The sequence below is a fragment of the Geotrypetes seraphini genome, chromosome 18, assembly GCF_902459505.1.
Source record: "Geotrypetes seraphini chromosome 18, aGeoSer1.1, whole genome shotgun sequence".
Taxonomy (NCBI): Eukaryota; Metazoa; Chordata; class Amphibia; order Gymnophiona; family Dermophiidae; genus Geotrypetes; species Geotrypetes seraphini.
Genome location: NC_047101.1, coordinates 1295985 through 1314748, shown reverse-complemented (window position 1 = coordinate 1314748; position 18764 = coordinate 1295985). Strand labels below are relative to the sequence as shown.

Below are 18764 nucleotides of genomic sequence, written 5' to 3'. Positions count from 1 at the left end.
TTACGGTTTACTTTATACCTTAGCAACCATGGACCTGGTAGGAGTGTTTTCCGAAACACGGACCGTGTCAGGTCCCTTGGTTTGTTATAAGGTGGTATTTTCAACTGCATAAGATATTTGGTATAATAAACATTGCCTGCATCTGGTACATAGGAGTCTGCAGTTTGTTTTTCCTCTGTACAAGGTTGCCATGTTTTACAAAGGGGATGTGACATCGAGACAGGACTCTGACTTTGGGTCCTCAGTCTTGAGGGACATACTAGCTTTTTGGGGACTGTATTTGTACATCCCACCTTGCTAGAATGTCTCACCTATTGCACTGGAAAAAGAGATTCTGTACTTATCCTGGTGAACTCTTTTCCAGTAGGTAGGTGAGACATTGTAGACTCCTGGCCTGTCCTTCCTGCGCCTACCTTCTGTCTCAGTCTGTATCTGCAGCTGCTATTCTCATCTTCCTTCTTTGAGCAGGAGCCTGGTATCTGTGGTGGGTCCACAATGAGGAGTGTGTGGCGCAGTGGTTGGATCTACAGCCTCAGCACCCTGGGGTTGTGGGTTCAAACCCCGCGCTGCTCCTTGTGACCCTGGGCAAGTCACTTAATCCTCCATAGCCCCAGGTACGTTAGATAGATTGTGAGCCCACCGGGACAGAGAGGGAAAATGCTTGAGTACCTGATTGTAAAAACCGCTTAGATAACCTTGATAGGCGGTATATAAAATCCGAATAAACTTGAAACTTGTCTTGGTGCTTGGGGACAGAGAAAAATCCAAGGGGTTTACGAATTACATTTCTGTCCATGGCTCACTATCTGTTTTGACAATGGAGGATTAAGGAGCCCTGGCTCTCATTTGTAGGAAGCTCTTCTCGTCATCTCTGCAAATGAGGAAAAGCCTAGCCCATGGCTAACATATGTGCAGTTAAGCAACAGCATGGAACTAGGCGGGTGCACGTGACTCCGCCCATCGGCTTCACACCTCCTGCACGTGACCAGCTGTGCCCACTGAACACCTTAGAGCTGTAGTTAGGCAACAGCCTGCACGCGCTTCTGGTTCTTGCCAAATACAGTACTGTGAAAAGGCCGGCGCACGTGATGGCGTGACTCCGCCCACTCCCCCGCATCGGCGTCACACCTGCACGTGACCAGTTTTCCGACCCCCTGAGACTCCGCCTCTAGCACGCTTCCGGAAGTGGCGGGGCGTCGAGATTGGTTACGCGCCGTGCGTGCCGTCGAGCGATCTTAGCGTTGCTTAGCAGCGACACCGCAGAGCGGAAGAGGCCGGAAGCGGAGCGTTTGCACGATGGAGCCCGAGCGCAAGGTGAGAGTCGATTCGGTGGTGTTTGTTCCCCCTTCAGCTCTGCTACTACAACCACTATTTATCGCTTCTAAAGCGCTGAAAGGCGTACGCAGCGCTGTACACGTTGACATTTAGACGGTCCCTGCTCGGAAGAGCTTACAATCTCCCTTGGACAGACATGACATAGAGGATTAGGGATGCAGAACCCAAGGGGAGAGGAGTTAGGAGTCAAAACGGTCCCTGCTCGGAAGAGCTTACAATCTAACTTAGATATGACATAGAGGGTTGGGGATGCAGAACCCTTGGTGAAAGGAGTTTAGGAGTTGAAAGCTGATGCTTTTCTTCTTTGCAGTGGCCACGATTACAGGACCCACAGCCCGAGAAGGAGGAAAAGAAAGACATGGATGAGGAGCAGGAGGAAGAGGAAGATTATGTCCCCTACGTCCCTGTCCAGCAGCGCAAGGAGCAGATGGTAAAGTATCTTGTGGCTGCAGAGAAGACGCCGGTCTCTCTGTTTAGGCCCATGAAAAACATGGGGTGTCTAAGAAGAACAAGAGGGGGGCTGTGCAACCTGCTCTTCACCTGCTTTCTTAGGGGTCTTCAAGGGAGAGGAAGAGGTGGTAGATTTTAGATGGGTCCATGGAGCTGACGGGGAGTTTCTGACACATCTAATATTAATAGGAATCCCGAGAATACATAAAAGTCCTCAAAGAGAAACAGCAGGCATCATATTATGCATAGATGGAGTTAATGATATTATCAAGCCAGAGCTTTATTTAAATTAGTGTCTGATTTTACTGATGTCAGAAGTTGTACACAAGCACTGCAGGAACTTCTTCCTTCAGTGGTCCAACTCTTCATATATTTTTTTAACCCTAAACTATTTTCTACAATTGTGATAGCTATTTTGGGGTAGATCCAGCATTGGTGGAGGATTGTTGATGTCTGGAAGATATGGTATGCTCATTTTTTAACACTTTTAAAATAATAATTACATTAGATACTTTTGTTTTCTTGATGTGTGTGCATGATGGAGCCCGAGCACAAGGTACTGCTGCTCCTTTTTATCAGAGGCAGCTATATGCCTGGTTGATGACTGCTTTCATAGGGCAAAATTCCTTCTGACAGATTATTGTTACTCCCATTGTTAAGAGCTCCAAGGATCTAATAATGCTGGTTTCAAATTATACATGCATTGCTTCAATTCCATTTTTTTTAATTTTTTTTTTTAATTATGGTGGATTATCTTGAGAAGCATGATGTGTTAACATTTTTCACAATCTAGCTTTAGATCATTGTTTAGCATCCCTGCTGGATAAAATCCATTGTTTGATCAGTAAAGATATAAACGCTCTGGTTCTTCAATTCAATTTAAGTACACTTCTCCCTCCGAATCCACGGTTTCAGCATCCGTGGATTCGGTTATTCATGATATATATATTTTTTTTGATCCATTTTCATTTTTCAGGCTATTTTTAAGCCCTCTTAGACCCCCCTTAATCCTTACCTGGTGGTTTAGCGGGTTTTTGGGGTAGGAGCGATCTTCCTACGCTCCTGCCCCATACAGATCACTCGTAGGAAATGGCTGCTGTGAGCTCCCGTAGTCTCTCGAGACTACGACAGGAGCTCACGGCAGCCATTTCCTATGAGTGATCTGCACGGGGCAGGAGCGTAGGAAGATTGCTCCAGCCACGAAAACCCATTAGACCACCAGGTAAGGCTTAAGGAATGCCGGGGAAGCGGGGGGTGGGTTACAGCATGCCAGAATATTATTCATGGTTTTTTAATATTCGCAGGCCGGCTCTGCCCCTAACCCCCGTGGATACGGAGGGAGAAGTGTAGTGCTTTTGATTTGGTGGATCATAATATTCTTTTGACATGTTTAGATCTGCTGGAACTATCTGTCTAGGTCTTTGTTTAATGTATATCTTTGTTCATTGGGAAAGAGGCTGATCGATCATGGGTTTATATCTTATAGTTATGCTGTTTTATATACAGTATTGAGATTTATTATTAACCAAAAAACCCTGTTAATTCCCATTCCATCCTTACCCTCCCTAGAGGTTATACAAGTTCAAAAGGCTTTGGAAGTGGTGGAGGAGTGGACGTATGAACATAAATTGAATTCTGAAAATACCCAATTTTTTCTGGCATCAGTAAGACTAGTATCCTTGTCCATCAGTCCAATTATCCGTTGGTTTCTACCATGAAATTGTTGAGTGTGACTCTGGATAGGGATTTATCTATGCAGGCTCTGGTTAATTCTGTATTTCCAAAGGAGTGTTTTATGTGGTGGCTTTCCTCAATATAAGGCTACTTTATGAAATCAGTGTAGATTATTTACTGAAGCTCTGGTCCCCTGAGTATGTTAGAATATTGTAACTTTATTTATTTTGGCTGTCCACAGTGGCTCTTGAAAGCTGCTGTAGACGGTCCAAATACAGCTTTATGTTTGATAGCCTCCTTAAAAAATAGGATCCTATTTCTCCTTACCATCTTTAGCTCCATTGGCTTCCGGCATACAGTTTAAGTTTACTGGCTCCATCTTATACGATTGCTCATTTTGTTTTTGCAGTTCCTACCTATGTCAATTTTTTCACTTTTCCTTCTGTTAGGGCTAAGTCTAGACCGATTTCAATCCAAGGGTCACGAATGAGGTCTGAGTTCTCATCCCTGTTCTCCCAGTCTTCCTTGTTCAGTGATTTCAGACAATCTTTGAAAATTTATTTTATACATTTTTTTGCTGTACTGTATAGCTTTTGATTTTTCTGTGTTATTGATGGTCCTGTGTAATTTGTAATATTCCTAGTTTTGACCAGTTCTTGTGTGTGATCCACATTGAACTGTAAGGCTTTTGCTGAATACAAATAATTTATGTTATTCCATATGGTCTTTATCTCTTTCATTTTTCTCTGTTTCTATGTTGATGAAGCTGTCTGGGGGCTCGTCTAAGGAGTGCTTTTGTGTTTGTTTGGGTTTTTTTGCCTGTGGTTACTAGCAACTACTGAATATGTTGGTCCTGCAGCTGCAGAAGCTGTTACAGATGCGTAGGAAGGGGGTAGCAGAAGATGACCAGAAGGACAGCGGCAGTGACCAGCGACCAGATGAAGATGACATTCCCCTGGGACCCCGATCCAATGTCAGTCTCTTAGACCAGCATCAGCACCTAAAAGAGAAGGCAGAAGGTACAAAAATACTCTTGGGCTGGTAGACGGCCAGGTGAGATTTTGGGTGATCTCTCTACTGATTGCCTTTCTATTTGGATCAGTTTGGTAACCGGCCTGATCAAAATGTATTAGAAAACTTACTATTCCTTGTAGAAAGAGAGATAGTTGGACTTCTGTTCAAGGATAAAGGAAGGGAGTTCCATATACAATGCTGCCATGAAATCTAACAGCTTGAATAGAAGAAAAGCCTAACACTGTTCACTGAAATGCATCTTGCAACGAAACCAAATCCCCATACAAAGATTGAAAAACAAAACCACGTAGCTTAAACAGGCAGCTATGCAGCTTACACAACAGATTGCAGGCAAATTTTGAGATGATAATGTATTTTTGAGCATTTTTTTTTTTTTTAGGGAAATTTTTTGGATTATGGTAACAGTGTTGTCTTTGAAAATTGTAGATATTGGGGTTGATGGACCTTTGGTCTGTCCCAGTATGGCAACTCTTCTGGAGATCATCATGGGCTATCTTGGGATGATCTTTTCGGGTTTATTCATTTCCTTTAGTGTAGTACAGATTTAGTAGCAGAATTGACACTTTTAAAGGTTTTGAAACCACATGGGTCCAGTTTTCACATGTCCTTTCTTTAGAGGGTCGTCTACTAAATGTTTGTGCAAGTGATCTACCACGGGACCCTGCTGCAGATAGCACAAGTGAATATTTAGTATAATTCTACTACTCCTACTACTGTTTTTATGTTATCAAAATTCAGTGCAGGCACATTTATTGATGTTAAATCTTGACACATTTGTTATGGGTAGATGACCAAAAACCTATACTAAACCCCCTAGTTGATAGCATTACGTTACCGATAGATCAGTAGTTTGCAGTGTTGATAATTTTGGATTTCAGGTTAACTATGGAGAAACAGATTAGCAAAATTAGTCGGAAAGTTGCATCTGGTGAAACACCGTAAATCTTGCTGATCAGTGTCTGAACTTTAAAAAAATAATGCAAGTAGTAAGCGTTTTCTAAGTTTGTTTCAAAACATCTGAATGTTTTAAATTGAAATATAATCTTTCTACTTTCTCTGCCTTTCTTACTGCATATAACCCAATGCCTAAGGAGGACAAAGAGCTTAATAATGAGAATAAGCGGCATTATGGCCTTAACATGCATTAAAGGAATTAGCATGTTCAATAAATGCTACAAGCCCATTCTGTACTTATGGGCATTTAGCATGTGCTGATTCCCTTAACATATGTTAAAGTTTGCTGCGTGAAGAATTCCCCTAAACCACTATCTCTTTAATGAAAAAGTTGAAGTTTTTGGACCCCAGTTAGATTACAAAAGTTAGATCATTTCATATTCTATTGTCCATGTATCATGGCATTTTGGAAATCAATTTGGTCTCAAATTAATTGCTTATTAGAAAACCATGTAGCATTATCATATGATACAATAATGTTCGGTATTTCAATGGGAACAAAAAGTCAAATTTCATCAAGCAATAAATAGACTTTTATTGATCATGACAGGAGTCGCCATACAACATATTACCAGTAATTGGAAAAATTACAGTAGACTTAACTATACCTTCTGGTAGAATTCGTTGTGCCACATTTACAAAATGGAAAGAACAATTGCCATACAAAGAGGGAATTATAATAATTTTTAAAAGATTTGGGGGCCATTGACAAATTATTGCAATGATTAGACACCATTATCCACTGAAAGTACACTTATACATAGGGGGGAGGGTATAAAGTTATATTAAAAGTTTGATCAATAGATAAGAATATAATATTTATATGATATTTTTGATTAAAATATTTGTGGGGAGGGTATAAATTTATGTTTTTAAGATGATGTTTGAAGAAATACAAGTGATGTTTACAAAGTTTAAATGATGTAATATTGTGTTCTTGATGTAAGATGGAAAAATGAATAAAGAATTTGAAAAAAGAAAAAATTGAAGCCATATGCCTAGTATCAGTCAACAATTCCTACATGAGTGATTTTCATACTCAGAAATAGATCCCAATAAGTTTTTCTACTGCTTTACATTTCAGTGTGGGGTGAAATGTCTGTTCCTTTCCACAAATTTGGCCTTTTGTATAAAGTAAGGTGACAGCTTTGTTCTGTGCCTTATTGTAAGCAGATTTCCTCTGACCAATTCTGTTGGTTTTTCTTTTATGTACAGCTCGGAAGGAGTCTGCCAAAGAGAAGCAATTAAAGGAAGAGGAGAAAATATTGGAAAGTGTAGCCGAAGGCCGAGGTAAGCGAGCACACGGCAACAGGTTGCTGTCCTTCACTTTCTCCGTTATTGCATGTTAGAGTCGTAATAACATAATAGCAGATTTTTGGCCTGCCTAGGTCAGATATGATATTTCTGGGAATTTCTCTCTTTGGCTACGCAAAACAGAAGATGGGTGGACCGGGTCAACCAATTTTATCTTTCTCTGTCATTTGCTGGGTCGCTGCTATTTTTGTTTGACATGGGAAACCAAGCCTGCAATCTTTTCAAGAAGGCTGGGGGGTGGGTTCAACACCCCGTTCATTGTAGTAATATTCTTTAATCCTTTTATTTGGCCTTGTTGCTCAGAAGCAGCATCTGTCTTCTCTGGCTCTTATGGGCGATCTGCCTCTTACTTGGCACTGTTGCTCTCGTTTCACCGTCTGCCAATTAAAGGGTTAATGAAGTTGAAGTGGTAAAATTGCCTCTGAGTATGCCGACCTCCTCTTCCCCTTAGATGCATGTGTGGAGGATTTGCTTTCTTTAACTAGGTAATATATAGAAATAAAAGTAACTCAATGCATTTTATGAGGAGCTTTCTTTAACTAAAGTAAAGATCTATTTTCTCCCATTTTCTTTGTATTTGGTGGCATTGAGCTGTGTGGAAACTGTAATATCTCTGATCTTCCTCTTTAGCTTTAATGTCTGTGAAGGAAATGGCAAAAGGCATTACTTATGATGAGCCCATTAAAACCAGGTACGTTGTTCTCCAAGACCTCTGAATGTTCTCACCTTCTCAACCAGATGTGTAAAATACTGGTCAAAATCTGGCTAGTTCAGTTTGCATCTGCATCACCTGCCCTGTCTTCTCTTTGTTTTCCATTTGTTTTGGGGACAGTGAATATAGGGCAAATAAAATGATGATGAGTTTAGTGAGCAAACAGTAAGTTTGAGGGGCTGTCGTATTGTAAGTTTGGAAATCATGCAGTACATTCAGGGTTAATGTAGTTTATGGAAATTGAGGCTTGGTAGGGATGGATTATGTTTTGTTGTTATCTAGGATTCTGCTAGCAACTATGATTGTGTCCTGCAGTAAGTGATCAGAAACAGTGAAAATTTCCTCCCCAGTTAAAGGCTTCTGTTTAATTTTGCTGGGTTGGTGTAGCTGGAAGCCACCTCGACACATTCTGCACATGTCTGAGGCCCGGCATGATCGTGTACGAAGAAAATATCACATCCTAGTGGAAGGAGAAGGGATTCCTGCCCCCATCAAATGCTTTAAAGAGATGAAATTCCCTGCAGGTATCGATTTTCTCTTGTTATTTCTGTATCTCCCATTTCAGCGAGGGGTCCTGTGGGAGGTAGTGGTGGGCATGCTGCACTTCTGGACCATCCCTTCATGTCAGTTCTTGCTCTTCTCTCAGCTGTTTTGCGTGGCCTGAAGAAGAAAGGCATCCTGCAGCCAACCCCCATCCAGATTCAGGGCATTCCAGTTATGTGAGTCTTATGGGCACTGTCCTCCTTTCCCCGGCATTCTTTTGCTACCATTGTGTGAGAGGGTCTGAATGATCAGCAGCTTTCTCTTCTGTCTTTGCAGCTTGTCTGGCAGGGATATGATTGGCATTGCGTTCACTGGCTCTGGGAAGACTTTGGTGTTCACCCTTCCGGTTATCATGTTTTGTTTGGAGCAGGAGAAGAGGTTACCATTCACCAAGAGAGAGGGGCCCTATGGCTTGATCATTTGCCCTTCAGTGAGTATTGACAAGCACACTTAGGGTGGGGAGGATACCGATTGCTATCTGCTCTTTTCAACCAAGGCTATGTCTTACTGCTTGCAGCGGGAACTAGCTCGTCAAACACATGGAATCATGGAATATTACTGCAGACTCCTGCAGGAGGACGGCCTGCCCCAGCTGCGCTGCGCCCTCTGTATCGGAGGCATGTCTGTCAGGGAGCAAATGGAAACTATTAAACAGTAAGCACAGCTTTCCTCTTCTCTTATTCTGTCATGCCCCCTGCCCCTGTTGTAGTGAATGCAAACAGTAGGGTCTGCCTCTTTTTTCCACCCTGTCTGCAGTGGTGTTCATATGATGGTGGCAACACCAGGTCGGCTCATGGACTTACTGCAGAAGAAAATGGTGAGCCTGGACATTTGTCGCTACTTGGCACTAGATGAGGCTGATCGCATGATTGACATGGGCTTCGAGGAGGACATTCGAACCATTTTCTCTTACTTTAAGGTAGGTCTTCTCCCATCTCTTGCTTCTATAGCAGTACATCCATTTGGCCCATCTGGTTTGCCTTCCTGGATTTCTCCTCACCCAGGACAGTAGTTTTGCACTCTACTGTCATTGTTCACTTAGTGTACTTCCGTTCTCCCCATGGCTAAGCACAGGGCTCTATAATGATCTAAATGGCTATCAACATGTGTCCTCCTAGGTCCTCCGTGTAGCCAGACAGACTCCATTACTTCAGGGTCAGTGTCTATTTCTGCTAGAGGGATGCGATGGAATTAATGGAGCAGCATAGCTGGGTTATACAATCCAGCCAGCAAATGGAGACTGTGCAATCCCAGAGAGCCAGTTGTTTTCAGTCTCCAGCAGATGGTGGACATGGTAAGCCTATGCAGTTAACTTTAGTGGGGTCTGTTGTTTTGGAGGAATTTATGGTAGTGGTAGCAGACTGGTAGCAGCTCTGAGGAGAAATGGGATTTTAGTCCATCCTTACATGAGTGACATTCAGGTGACACTCAGGTGAGCAATCATTGAGCTGGGTTGTAAACTCCTCTGGTTCCATCTCAGACCCTGGAGTTCAATTTGATATTCTGCTGTGATGGGTGTTTTTGCCTGAGGCTTGAGTCTGAAGTTGCAGTCTTAAGTACATCATCTGCTTTAGATAAGCATGCAAGAGACTACTTGCAGATCCTGGGTTCCATGGTAGTCTCCCTGGAGGTGGTTCAGTGGGCCTAGGCTATTATGTGTCCTTGCTATCCAGGTGGTCTCCTCAGACCCAATCCTTGGAGACTTGGCTGCCTCTTGGGGGTGTAGTGAGACACAGCGTGAGGTGGTGGTACAGTCTCAAAATCTTTCCAGAGGCCAGACTTTGGATCCTCTCCAGAGGAAGCCCTCAAGGGCTGGGGAGCTCACTCTCACAACCAGGTGGCTCAGGGCAGATAGTTGGAGGAAGAGGCTCGGTGGTTGATCAACAGACTAGAAATGAGTAATTTGCCTAGTGATGGTGGGACAGTCAGTCCTAGCAGTGCCTTATGCAAATCGGCAGGGAGGCCCCAAAAGTTGCTTTCCTCTTCTCCCAGGCAGGATGCTTCTGGATCCAGGTGAATGATTTTGAGCTGCAGTGCCTTTGATCTGACCTTGTACGCAAGTAGGGATTTCCTGTCATTGACCTGATGGTGACATTTTCAAATGCAAAGGTTCCCCACTACTTCTGTCAAAGAAAGGATTTCAAGTTAGAAGGCACTGATATTCTAGTCCAGGTGTGTTTGTTTATGTTTATTAAAAATTTGCTATATGGCAAATTCCAAACATGGATTGGCCACGGAGGCCGTAATACAGCGATCTAATGCCGTACTGGAAGAGGACCGTTCATTTCAGCTGCTGCAGTTATCAGATCTACCTCATGGTCCAGTGGTGATGGATAACCCAACTCCATTCTGTCTTACGGTTTGTCTATTGAGAGGGTACGATTGAAGAACTGGGGCTTCTCTGGCAGAGTGATCTTGATGCTTTGGCAGTCTAGGAAAATGTCTACATCATTGGCATGTATACAGGTTTCATGTATCTTCAAGGTGTGGTGTTTGGATCTTCTGTGCTGCAATTATTGGATGTTTTGCAGGATGGCCTGGACAAAGGCCTGGCCTTATCTTCTCTGAAGGTGAAGGTGAAGGCCTTGGCTTGTTTCTGGTTTGATTAAGGGTAAACACTTTGTTTCTCATCCAGCTATGATATGTTTTCTTTGAGGAGTATGTTGATTTATCCCTTGCAGAGGCCTATGGTTCCTTCCTGGGATCTTAATTTTGTGCTGAATGCCCTGGTCTTGATGCCTTTTCAGCATTTATCAAATTGTTCTTTTGAAGGATCGTTCCTTGAAGATAGTGTTTCAGGTGGCTGTTTTTTCAGCAAGGTGAATTTCAGAGCTGAAGGATGCCTTTTTTTGTTTTTTCTATGGAATAAGTTTTCAGGCTGGCGCTCTCCTTTCTCCCGAAAGTAGCAATGAGGTTTCAAATAAATCACTTGGGGATCTGGTGGGTTCCCCAGATCAGCAGTGGTTGTATTGTCTGAATTTTCAGAGGGTGCTGTGCACTTACGGTACTTGTATAGAATGAAGATATTTCTTCAGTCAGACAAGTTGTTTTTCTTAATTGGTGGTCATCAAGGAGCAGTTAATGAAGTGGTTGCTTCAGCTTATATTAAGAGCAGGTTGGTGTCCTTACAACTGAAAGCATATTCCACTAGGGGGGGTCCAGGTGACCTCTTGGGCAAAGAGTTCTCTGGTTCTCCCTCTGGACATCAGTAAAGTGACTGCCTGGTCTTCTTAACATTCCTTTGCATGTAATTTCCAGTTGGATGTCCAGGCACATCGGGATCCAGCCCTGGGGTAGAGTTGGCAATTTTGTTTTTTCTTCAGAAGAGACTTTGCATGATTTTGCATATTTGGTTTTGGGGGCCCGAATGTTGGTCGGACTGTGGGGGTTTGGTTATGTTCTGTTGCCTTTGTGCAAAGAAAATTAAAAAAAAATATGTTTATAAAAAATAAGCCTATATAATATTTTGTACACTTTATGTAAAATTTGAAAATAAAAAATAATGGGGAAAAAAAAATAAAAAATAAGCCTATATAAAGCTGCTACCTGGAGCAACAGAGCTGGGTTCCAGTAAGGGGCCTATGGCTTTAGCACTGAGAGAGACAGGGATAGGTTGACTGTTTCTGCTTAGTGGTTCAACAACTGGCTCGCATAAGTGTTCTCCAAAGTCAGTGGTTCTCAGTCTCTATGTGCTGGTCGGAGTGCATAACCCAGCTATGCAGGTCTGGAGGGACCAAAGGAAAGTGAACTAGTAGGTAAGATTTAATTTACCCATTTACTGCTTGCCAGACACACCCAACTGCTTTCTTGATGTTAGAATCTAACTAGCAAACCACAAAAGAACAAGGAAAACAACCTCACGTAGAGCAAACCAAAACAAGAAACACTCAGTGTTTGCTTTGTGCACCTACACGGCTCTATGCATTGAGTGTTCATGCTTCCTGGTGGGTTTTGTGTTTTTTTAAGGACCTCATCACAAGTCCAGAGCTTTCTATTTCAGTGCCACAGCACCATCTACTGAACTGACTCCTTTACCCCTGAGGCAGGCCTCCCCCTGGAGACCAAAACACAGACCGCCTCGGGTCAAAATGAAAGAGGACATTATATTTATGTACCTACACTTTATTAAATATTTATTTGTAATTACAATCAATAAAGTGTATTGTTCCCAAGTCCCGTTCCCCACTTGTTTCTTGTTTTAGATTCTAACTAGCAATCTTTCATCTAGAACTAAACTTTCATAATAGCATAAAATAAAAACAACAAACACAGTCCTCTCCACTCCCTTTTCAGGGTCAACGGCAAACGCTGCTCTTCAGTGCCACCATGCCCAAGAAAATCCAGAATTTTGCAAAGAGTGCTCTGGTAAAGCCCATTACCATTAATGTGGGGCGTGCTGGTGCCGCCAGCCTGGATGTTATACAGGTGAGACACGCTAGACTTGATGGCACTTCCCAAACCCTGCCAGACACTGGAGGTGGAGAGTGTCCTGCATTTTTCCACTCTTTTGGCTTTGGTGCTTTAGCTGAGGTTTCTTTTCTTTACTCAGGCTTGGTGACATTTTTCTTTTTCATTGCTCTCACCTCAGCTTTAGAGTTGCTGAACAGAGTTCAGGCTTTGCCATTCAATCAGAAAGTTCAATTCTTAGTGAATTTGTTTTTTTCCAATAACTTAACCTTTCAGCTTTGTGTCAATTATTTTTCAAACTATAATAGAAAAACAAGTCAGCATTTTTTGATTGTTTGAAAAGGTTCTTTAAAAAAAATAAAAATCTTTATTCATTTTCAGTGCAACACACAGGTACATATAACAAGTCAAGAAAAGCACATTCAACTTACAGAAATTCAAAATCAATCATTTTACCCCACCCACCCACCCATTGATTAATCAACACTTATTTAAAATAATACAATAGTACAATCCCTCCCACCCTGGATGTGTAAGGAAAAGGTTCATTGAAGATGCTGTTTGTGATTCCTCACGAAGAGGGTCACATGTGTTTATGCCTATTTGGCTTATACTATATGTCCAGCTTAGAGTGGTCTGAGAGGGGGAGGGTAAATATTTCCGATACATCTGAGGGTAGAATTGGCCAGAGGTCATAAGAGCCCAAGCCTCAGGCCATCCTTGATGTCTTGTTACCATATAAACTGAGGTAACCCCCCCAAAAAGAAGAAAAAAGGTTGACTCAAATATAAACTGGGAGGGGGGGTTAATATTCAAGTGTAGTGCCTTGCCTTACCCTACCAGGCTCTGCACCCTGTTCTCATTCCCTACCCTGCCAGGCTCTGCACCCAGCCACCCTCCATCCCTGCCCTGTCAGGTTCTGTACCCTGTCCTCTTCCCTCCCAATGTCTTACAGGCCTCCTCCGGGCCTGCCTTAAATCCTGGTTTGGTTTGGTTTATTTATTTATATCCTGTCCTTATCCAGGGCGGGTTACAAACTTCATACAAAATTACATCTAAAAATAGTCCAATGCTGGGCCAAGACAGCAGGGATCTCTCCCACCTCCTGTCCCAACCAATTCTAAGAATTTTTATCTTCCTCCCACCTCCCCCATGTACATTTAGAATCCCTGGTGGTCCAGCAGTGAACCGCAGCAGGAGCGACGGATGCCCAGCTCTGCAATTACAAGTTACGATTTTGTCCAGTTTGTATAGTGTCTGTTATATTCTGCCTAGCGTTGGCATCTTAGAGCCTAATGAGTGGGTTCTTTTGCACAGGAAGTGGAGTATGTTAAAGAGGAAGCGAAGATGGTTTATCTCCTGGAATGTCTCCAGAAGACACCGCCACCGGTGGGTATAGTATGCAGGCAAAGAGGCAGAAAGCTACTGATGATGTGGAGAGAGGGAAGAGCTGTGTATGTTAACTGGTCAAGGGTAGGCGTGATGGGGCAGCAGCGTTGGTGCTTCCGCTCAGATACACTCCGTGCCCCTGTGTTTGATGGTAGCTTTCAGTGCTGCTTTCTGTAACAGGTGCTGATCTTCGCAGAGAAGAAGGCAGACGTGGATGCCATTCATGAATATCTTTTACTGAAAGGTGTGGAAGCTGTAGCCATCCATGGAGGGAAGGGTAAGTACAAATGCTGGAACATGCACTATGAAAGGGTTGGAATATTAGGTGAATTTTACTGCCTGAAGCACAGCTGCTCCTGTGTATTACTTGGCAACTGCACTATAAGCTTCCACTGCAGATGAAAAATTATGTCTTACTTGATCGTTTGCTTTATTTTAGTCGCAGCAGATGAATCCAGAGACTTGTTGGTTATGACCATCTACCAGAAGGTGGAGACAGAGAGCTGACTGAATTCTTAATCTAGGACAGTATGCTCCTGGATCAGTTAGTACAGTTCGTAACAAAGGAGAATAAACATTTCCTCACAGAAGAGGCATAATTCATAGATAAAAATGTGAACCACCAGAACTCTGAACAATAAACCTAAATAGAAAAATAGACTGAAATGCCTGCCAACAAAAACAGGATACTATAGTTAGAAAAGCCAAAGGGGAGGAGTTCTGGATTCATCTGCTGTGATAAAAGGAAAAAAATTATCAAGACAGACAGACATTTTTTTTTTTTTGTTCCTTGTCACAAGTGGTAGAGGAATCCAGAGCTGGCCTTCTGGGCTAATATGGAGCTACGAGGATCGTCAGATCCTGGTGATGAAGAATCCTATGAAGTACCCTGCCTATCAGGGGCCACAGAGGAAAGGCATAAAGACCTACATTGCTGGAGAAGAACATCCAACCCCTGTGACCCATACATTCTTTGTCTGCTGAAGAATCTGGGAATTTTGGCAGTGCGACGAGAAGCAATGATCCAGAATGGGGGAACCCCACCTCCAAGTGACCAGACTGAAGACAGTTTCCATTTCTCTAGGTCCAAGGCATTTCTGCTGAGGTAATCCACCTGAAGGTTTAGTTTTCTTGCAATGTGTGTTGCTGACAGCTGGAGAAGATTCTTTTCTGCCTAGTGAATGAGCAGATGCGACTGTCACCAAGGGAGCGCTTCAAGTACCTCCTTGTCTGTTTACATAAGTCACAGCTGTCACATTGTTCGACAGAACACAAACTGGCTTCTTTCTAGAATAGTCTAAAATGCTAGTAAGCCTTTGTACACTGCTCTGAGCTTGAGATGATTGGTCAGCCAAAGTGACTCTGTTCAGGTCCAGAACCCCCGAGCATTACTGTGGAAGCAATGAGCCCCCCCAAGCCCAATAAGCTCGCAACCATGACCACACTGTCCACTACAGGGACACTAAGGAACTCCCATGACGGAGATTGCCCAATTGAAGCCCCCGCATAATGCTGCATCTCGCTTGAGGAGTTCAAGAGAGTGTTTATCACGTGCAAAAGGAGAGACAATCTAAGGAAAGCTCTGGCTGCAAATCACAGCTTGTAGATAAAGGGTTGCAAGCTCAAAGGAGAGTTTCAAGGAAGATTCTAACTTCCTGTCTTGAATATCCTTCAGAGCTATGTCACCTTCCACAGGAGAGTGGTTTTCTTAGTCACCATAGCCACCAGAGAATCCACCTTTGCTAACTTAAGCTTCTCAAGCTCATCTGGGGAGATAGGATACAGGTAAGACATAACTCCAGCCACCCTTAAACTGGCATCTGGGGTACACCATTTAACTGAAATAAGTTCTTGCATAGCCTTATGAACCGGAAAAGACTTGGGGTGCTTCTTAGTGTTATCTATTTTTGGATTAGAAGGAGCTGCTGCATATTGGGAAGAAATATTCAGAACTTCTAGGGCCTTAGTAATGTAGAAAAGTAATTCTTCATTGTGGAAACCACACACACAGCTGTAGGATCATCACTAACTAGTTCCTCTTCCTCCAGAGGCTCTGGCAACATAAAAGACAGCCAGACAGCAGAAAGCCCCCCTTCTGAAGGCGAGTGAGAAGATGGAGAGAGTGGATCTGGCTCAGCCACAGTTTCCACTTGCCTCTTCTTAGACATCCTTAGAGGCCTGTATCATCAGGAACAAAACAAACTCTGGGAGCCTGCACAGACAAAGAATTTAAGGTCCGATGTGATGGAGATTAGTTCATACAGTAGCCACGTTTGCCCGCATCTGAGTTGCATCAGTGAGTGGGAGCTGGGAGGAGTGCAGCAAACATTCACTTGCATGAAAACTTGACTGTCCTTCTCACTCCAGTGCCTCCAATTCTGGAAAACATCCCAAACATTGCCCTGCACTTCCCCCAGTGCGAGCAGTGCTTTATATCCTCAGTCACCATCAATGAAGTTGAAAGAAAAAAAAATGTGAATAACCCCAACGGAGAAGGACATTTTTTAAAGCTGTACTCACTGCAGCTGTGGGAGGCAGATAAATGGGCAATTTCTCTGCAGAGGTATTATTGGAGTCCATCTCAACCCCTAATAGCTGCAAGAGCAGAATCAAAACTAAAATCTCCAGGCTTTAATGTGGCTTTTCTCTTTCTGGGTTGTTTCTTTTCTTGCTTATGAGGAAAGGGGTGGGGGAAGACCTGGCACTACAAGGTATACCCCTAGAATAAGCGGCCAACCAGCCTAGATACCCCCAAGCTGTACTGAACTAGGAATCCCTGAACATGAGTAAAGTTAAAGATGAGATCAGGAGCTTGTGAGAAACTGTCTGACCAAGGAACTTACTGATCTATATAACAGAGTTCAGTCAGTGCTCTGTAGCTCCACCTGCTGTTAGCTGGTCATAACCCACAAGTCTCTGGATTCATCTGCTGTTGATAACAAGGAACCAGTGTTGTGTTGCAGGCTCAATCTGTTTCTGTTTTCCAGACCAAGAAGAAAGAACCAAAGCCATTGAGGCATTCAGGGAAGGAAAGAAAGATGTTCTGGTTGCTACTGACGTAGCCTCCAAAGGCCTGGATTTCCCTGCCATTCAACACGTAATCAACTATGACATGCCAGAGGAGATTGAAAATTATGGTAATGAAAAATAGAGAGTTTTATGTATGTATAAGGAATTATAACAGATGCTATATGGTGTGTAAATGGGGCAAGAGTATTTGGACCAGAGCCTTCTTTTCCTGAAGGGGGAGGGAGGGTAGAGTGGAGTGCATGGAGTTGGGACATGAAGAGCTTTATTACTGTGGGTGGTACTTGGCTCTAACATGCTGCTGTCTTTCCCAGTTCACAGGATTGGCCGTACAGGGCGCTCTGGCAACACTGGCATTGCGACCACGTTCATCAACAAGGCTTGTGGTGAGACTGCTGGGTGTGGGGAGGGGGAAGGAAGGTTAGTAGTATCCTACACTTGTGTTTTCACCTATGTACCCCCAGTGTAGGCTGGAACACTGGCCATAGCTTTATGAAGTAGTGTATAGCTGCCTCATCTCAATAGCAGTCATTTTGAGGTGATTTGGGGGAAAGTTGTAGTGGATATAAGTGTGCTTTCTCAGATCTGTGATTGTGCTGTCTCATCAGATGAATCTGTGCTGATGGATTTGAAGGCCTTGTTACTGGAGGCTAGGCAGAAACTTCCTCCTGTCCTACAGGTGCTCAACAATGGCGATGAATCCATGCTGGACATTGGAGGTAAGTGTCTGATCATTCTAGTATAGCAGATTCCTGATTTCCCTCTGCACCTGCCCACCCCCCACATTGACTGGTTTGTTCCTGTTGCAGGAGAGAGGGGCTGTGCTTTCTGTGGGGGTTTGGGACATCGCATCACAGACTGTCCGAAGCTGGAAGCAATGCAAACTAAACAAGTCAGTAACATTGGACGCAAAGACTACCTGGCACACAGCTCCATGGACTTCTAACGTGACCTGCTTGGCATAGGGCCCTGGGTCTCTGTTCTTGGATAGGAGCTGACTTTGGAGTATCCACCGACGTCCATGACTACTTTTAGAAGCAATGACTTTCTGTTCCTACCAAGCTGCATTAACTCTGGGCTGCCTTTGTGCAAAGGGAACATTTCTGGCATAGGGAAGGGGTTTGGATCGATGCTTTTCAACTTAGAGAACTTAAAAGGACAAAAAACCTAATAAAAATATCAAAAGCAGAGTTTGTTTATTACAAGTATTTTCCTTCGGATAGAAATGTTTTTATTTGGCTTGGGTGTGAAATATTACAGGCACCGTTTGTGTATGCACTTGTTCCCAAAGATCAGACTCGTGTTTCGTGCCGCATGGCTGCCAGTCACACACTTGTTTCCATTAGCGCTGGACATAGAGTCAAGAGGGTGGGAATCTTTAGTAGTAGCTCAGGCAAGACTGGAGGGTCGTTTTATCTTAAATACTTAATAGAATAGTTTAATTGTCTTGTATTAGTGCACTTTGAACACACATGTAAAGTTATCCCCCCCCCCCCCCTTTTGCTAAGCCATAAGAGAGGTTTCTACTGTGGCCCCGAGTGCTACATGCTCCAATGCCCATATGAATTCTGTGAGCATTGAAGGATTTGGTAGAAACCTCTACCATGGCTTAGTAAAAGAGGCCCCTATGTTACTAATCACTGGTGTTACTGCTAATGCTCAGGGATGGCATTGCTTCTAGTGGATGTGATTGGTAGCATGGGGACCTGGGAGGGGGAGGGGGTGTTGGCTTGTCCTTACTCTGGTTGAATGGCACAGGAGGTGAGTTTAATGTGAGTCTGGGTATGCTTTCATCGTACTCCTAAATTAATTTCCTTATTGTCTGCTGGATATATGCCTTCTTCCTTCAAGCAGAAAGGTCCTGTGCAGTCCTTCTTCTTCATTAATTCCCTGAGTTTGTCCGTCAGGTCCCTTCCCTTCACCT

General features: G+C 43.3%; 1 protein-coding gene across 4 annotated transcripts; it reads left to right on the top strand.

The window, feature by feature from the left end:
• Positions 1–1161: 1161 nt before the first annotated feature.
• DDX41 (DEAD-box helicase 41) lies at positions 1162–18030 on the top strand. Of its 4 annotated transcripts, none has more exons than XM_033927498.1 (17): positions 1162–1314; positions 1646–1765; positions 4319–4478; positions 6664–6738; positions 7393–7453; positions 7862–7998; positions 8121–8193; positions 8273–8447; positions 8535–8671; positions 8774–8936; positions 12311–12442; positions 13742–13813; positions 13994–14090; positions 16801–16950; positions 17155–17226; positions 17449–17559; positions 17650–18030. In XM_033927498.1, the coding sequence occupies exons 1-17, from the start codon at positions 1297–1299 to the stop codon at positions 17784–17786; spliced, it is 1890 nt and encodes a 629-aa protein (XP_033783389.1). In that variant the 5' UTR covers positions 1162–1296; the 3' UTR covers positions 17787–18030. The 4 variants fall into 4 exon arrangements, with proteins under 4 accessions (XP_033783389.1, XP_033783386.1, XP_033783390.1 ...); XM_033927495.1 differs by having other exon boundaries at positions 4292–4478; XM_033927499.1 differs by having other exon boundaries at positions 1163–1314; positions 8294–8447.
• Positions 18031–18764: the final 734 nt, after the last annotated feature.

Excerpts from the sequence above, each read along its gene's own strand:
- DDX41 (XM_033927495.1), top strand. Across the intron at positions 16,951-17,154 it reads AGAGGAGATTGAAAATTATG|TTCACAGGATTGGCCGTACA; the intron begins GTAATGAAAAAT and ends TGTCTTTCCCAG. Across the intron at positions 17,227-17,448 it reads GTTCATCAACAAGGCTTGTG|ATGAATCTGTGCTGATGGAT; the intron begins GTGAGACTGCTG and ends CTGTCTCATCAG.